This window comes from Myxocyprinus asiaticus, chromosome 13 (genome assembly GCF_019703515.2).
Source record: "Myxocyprinus asiaticus isolate MX2 ecotype Aquarium Trade chromosome 13, UBuf_Myxa_2, whole genome shotgun sequence".
Lineage (NCBI taxonomy): Eukaryota > Metazoa > Chordata > Actinopteri > Cypriniformes > Catostomidae > Myxocyprinus > Myxocyprinus asiaticus.
Window position 1 is genome coordinate 21193104 of NC_059356.1, and position 3212 is coordinate 21196315.

General features: G+C 38.3%; 1 protein-coding gene across 1 annotated transcript; it reads left to right on the plus strand.

Moving 5' to 3' along the window:
• The first annotated feature begins 690 nt into the window (after window positions 1-690).
• On the plus strand, window positions 691-2980 carry LOC127450940 (urotensin-2 receptor-like). Its single transcript, XM_051715446.1, has one exon. It carries the CDS (start codon window positions 691-693, stop codon window positions 1768-1770), a length of 1080 nt encoding a protein of 359 aa, XP_051571406.1. The 3' UTR covers window positions 1771-2980.
• Window positions 2981-3212: the final 232 nt, after the last annotated feature.

The window sequence follows — 3212 nt, forward strand, 5'->3', positions numbered from 1 at the left end:
ATAAAACAGAGGTTTTAGCTGTCAAGAATACGTACATTGGGAAAACGTTATAATAATATCTGAGCTGCAGAAAACACGTTTTTTAATTGTATTAATAATAAAGACTCTCCATCAAAGGCTGTGGAGTGCACTGTCATCATTGTACTCTTTGTTTTACTCGTGGATTGATTTGGTGTGGATCAGGACTAGGCTTCACAGATCTACATTTCTCTCATGTTGTTGATAATTCTCAACAAAGAAAGAAAGACCTGAAGCATGCGGTTAATTGTGCGCAGTGCGCATCCAAACGCTGTTGCGTTGCGCTCTAGAAATACTTCATTGTTCTCTGGTACAGTAGGCTACTCACTACACCAAACTGATTGCCATTCCTCACCAGAGCGAGCGTGGGATTGTGACAATATTACTCCAGCTTGACTCCATTAAATACTCGCAGTCTGAGAAGTTTTACACGAAGATGATGAGAACGCGGCACAAAGTGAAATACATTCTGGCCATAATTATTGACAAATTACGGCTTCATACGGTTGGACTGCATGCACATTTGAGTGCGTTATCTGGATTTGCACGTTAATTAGTTATTAAGATTTTTTGGGATACGCATTTGGTTTTTGGAACATGGAAATATCAGGTAACATGAGAGAACTACTTTTTTCTTGACGTTCCTTGACCGAGGACAACACATTTTTTGAAATGGGGACAGTTGAGCGTTTTGCACTTGGATTGCGCGTTCAGGTGAATATGTCCTCGAACGCTTTTTCCAACGCATCACCAACAATAAAAGGACCTTCCGAAGATGCGCCCGTGTCCTCTTACGACATCCTGATAACATCTATACTCGGCACAGTTTTGACCTGCATGTGTTTGGTTGGTGTGATCGGAAACCTTTACACTCTGGTCGTCATTAACATCTCCGTCCGAGTGACTGGATCCATGTATGTTTACATTGTAAACTTGGCACTTGCGGATCTGCTGTACCTCTCCACCATTCCGTTCGTGGTTTGTACCTATTTTGTCAAGGACTGGTACTTCGGCGACATCGGGTGCCGTGTTCTGTTCAGCCTGGATTTCCTCACCATGCACGCCAGCATCTTTATCCTGACCATCATGAGCACGGAGAGATACCTGGCTGTGGCGAATCCGCTGGACACCTTCGGTCGCTCCAGGCGCTCCAGGCGCACAGTCACTTGCATGGTCTGGCTCGTTTCTTTTGTCCTGGCTCTACCGACCATGATCATGATTGATCTGAAGAGAGACGTGCACAGCGGCGTAGAGAAACGCATGTGCCACCCGACTTGGCAGATCTCCGCGTACAAAGTGTACCTGACTGTACTGTTCAACACTTGCATCTTGGCTCCTGGCTTCATTATTGGCTATCTCTATCTGAAGTTAGCCAGGACCTATTGGGTATCACAAACCTCTGTGTTCTCATCCAGAGAAATGAATAGGTGTCCTAAGCAAAAGGTCTTGTATCTGATATTTGGTATTGTTCTTACCTATTGGGCATGCTTTTTACCCTTTTGGTTATGGCAGTTATTAAGTATCTATTATTTTGGGCATGGGGGGCTGTCAAGCAGTACAGTTGTGTACATTAACTTTGTTGTGACTTGTTTGGCATACAGTAACAGTTGTATCAACCCTTTCTTGTACACTTTATTAACAAGGAACTATCAGGAATATGTGAGGGACAGACAAAGGAGCAGCACGACCTTTAAGAAAAGGCTTAGACATTCACCTCAAAGGTCCGTGTCATCTGGGAGTCAGCAGTTTTGAAATACTTTGACTAATACGCATCATAATGGCATCCTGTATACTTACAGCAAACTTTACATTTGCAGCATTTGCAGTGTCATAATTGATTAGAAGTCTTTGATTCATAGAAGTTAAAGTCTGCATGAGTCCGCTTTGAAATCAGGAAATTACATTTTTAATTTAAACCTGGAAAATAAACAGAATGTTTTGAGAATGTAAAACTTTGAAGCAAAGAAATGTTATGATGTAAAGTGAACAAGATATATGTGAGATTCTGCACTATTTCAAGGTCACTAATCAAATGAGCAAATCCGTGGCACTGTATTAAGTTTAGAAAAAGGCAAAATAGAAGTGGAATTTTCCACTAATGATCTATAGACCATCTCTATATAGCATTCAAAAATGGCACGTTATCACAAGCATAAATATGAATGTTAACATTTTGCTCTATTCATGTTGTGCATCCAGAGAGATGTTTTACATTGCTGACCAAGTATGAAGATATTAGTAAAATGGTGAAGTAGACGTTGTTCTGCACACAAGGAACATAAAAACATGCAGGGTTGAAAACGATGTTTATAAAGAAACTGATTTTCTTTTCGCCAGATTATTATGATGAAATGTGTGCAATCATAAATAGAGAGGTTCATGTACGTTTAATGTTTTTCGGATTATATTTGAATGTGCAGTAGTCTAGTTTCTACAGTCTAGTTTACACATAAAATGTTTTGTACATCAATGCTTTATATTGCAGTTTGTGGTTTTGTCAGTTGCATGCTGTTTATAGTTATAATGGAGTTAGGATTGAGAGCAGACAATCTGCTTCAACTGCTCAAATGATAGCATACCAGAATGTAACCACAAGTGACATTATCTCATGTTCTTTTAAAGCACGGATGCCTGGAATATTGGATTTTGTGTCAGTGCATCACCTCCTTATATATTATGTGGTCTATTTTAATAAATGGTCTAAATGCAACAGAGAAACTTGTTTTAGTAAAAAAAAAAATTGATTAGCATTATTATCTTTTGTTATCCTCTTATGTTTAATCTTGCAAAAAATGTTAACTTGAATATGCTGCATGTGGTAACATCTAAATGAGCAGGTTTTAAAAATATTATTTCACATCACTGAATTAACCTGAATACATTAAGTTGCATTAAAATAAATACAAATTAAGGGTTAGATCATGTAGAGAGAGCTCCTTTAACTGTATTGCTTTTTATAATGCAACTTTTTTCAGGAAACCTAAAAAAAACCTTGAGCTTCGTGTAACCTCTAAACTGGTTTTATTCAAGTCAAAATGTAATCTGGCTAAATAAACCTGATAAATAGGTTACACCATCAAATTCTTTTTCTTTTTCTGGATTAGATCAAGTAGAAAGATCCTTTAGGTAAGCATTGCAGGTTACCACTTTTTTCACAGTGTCAACACTGAAAAACAAACCTACAAAAACAAATT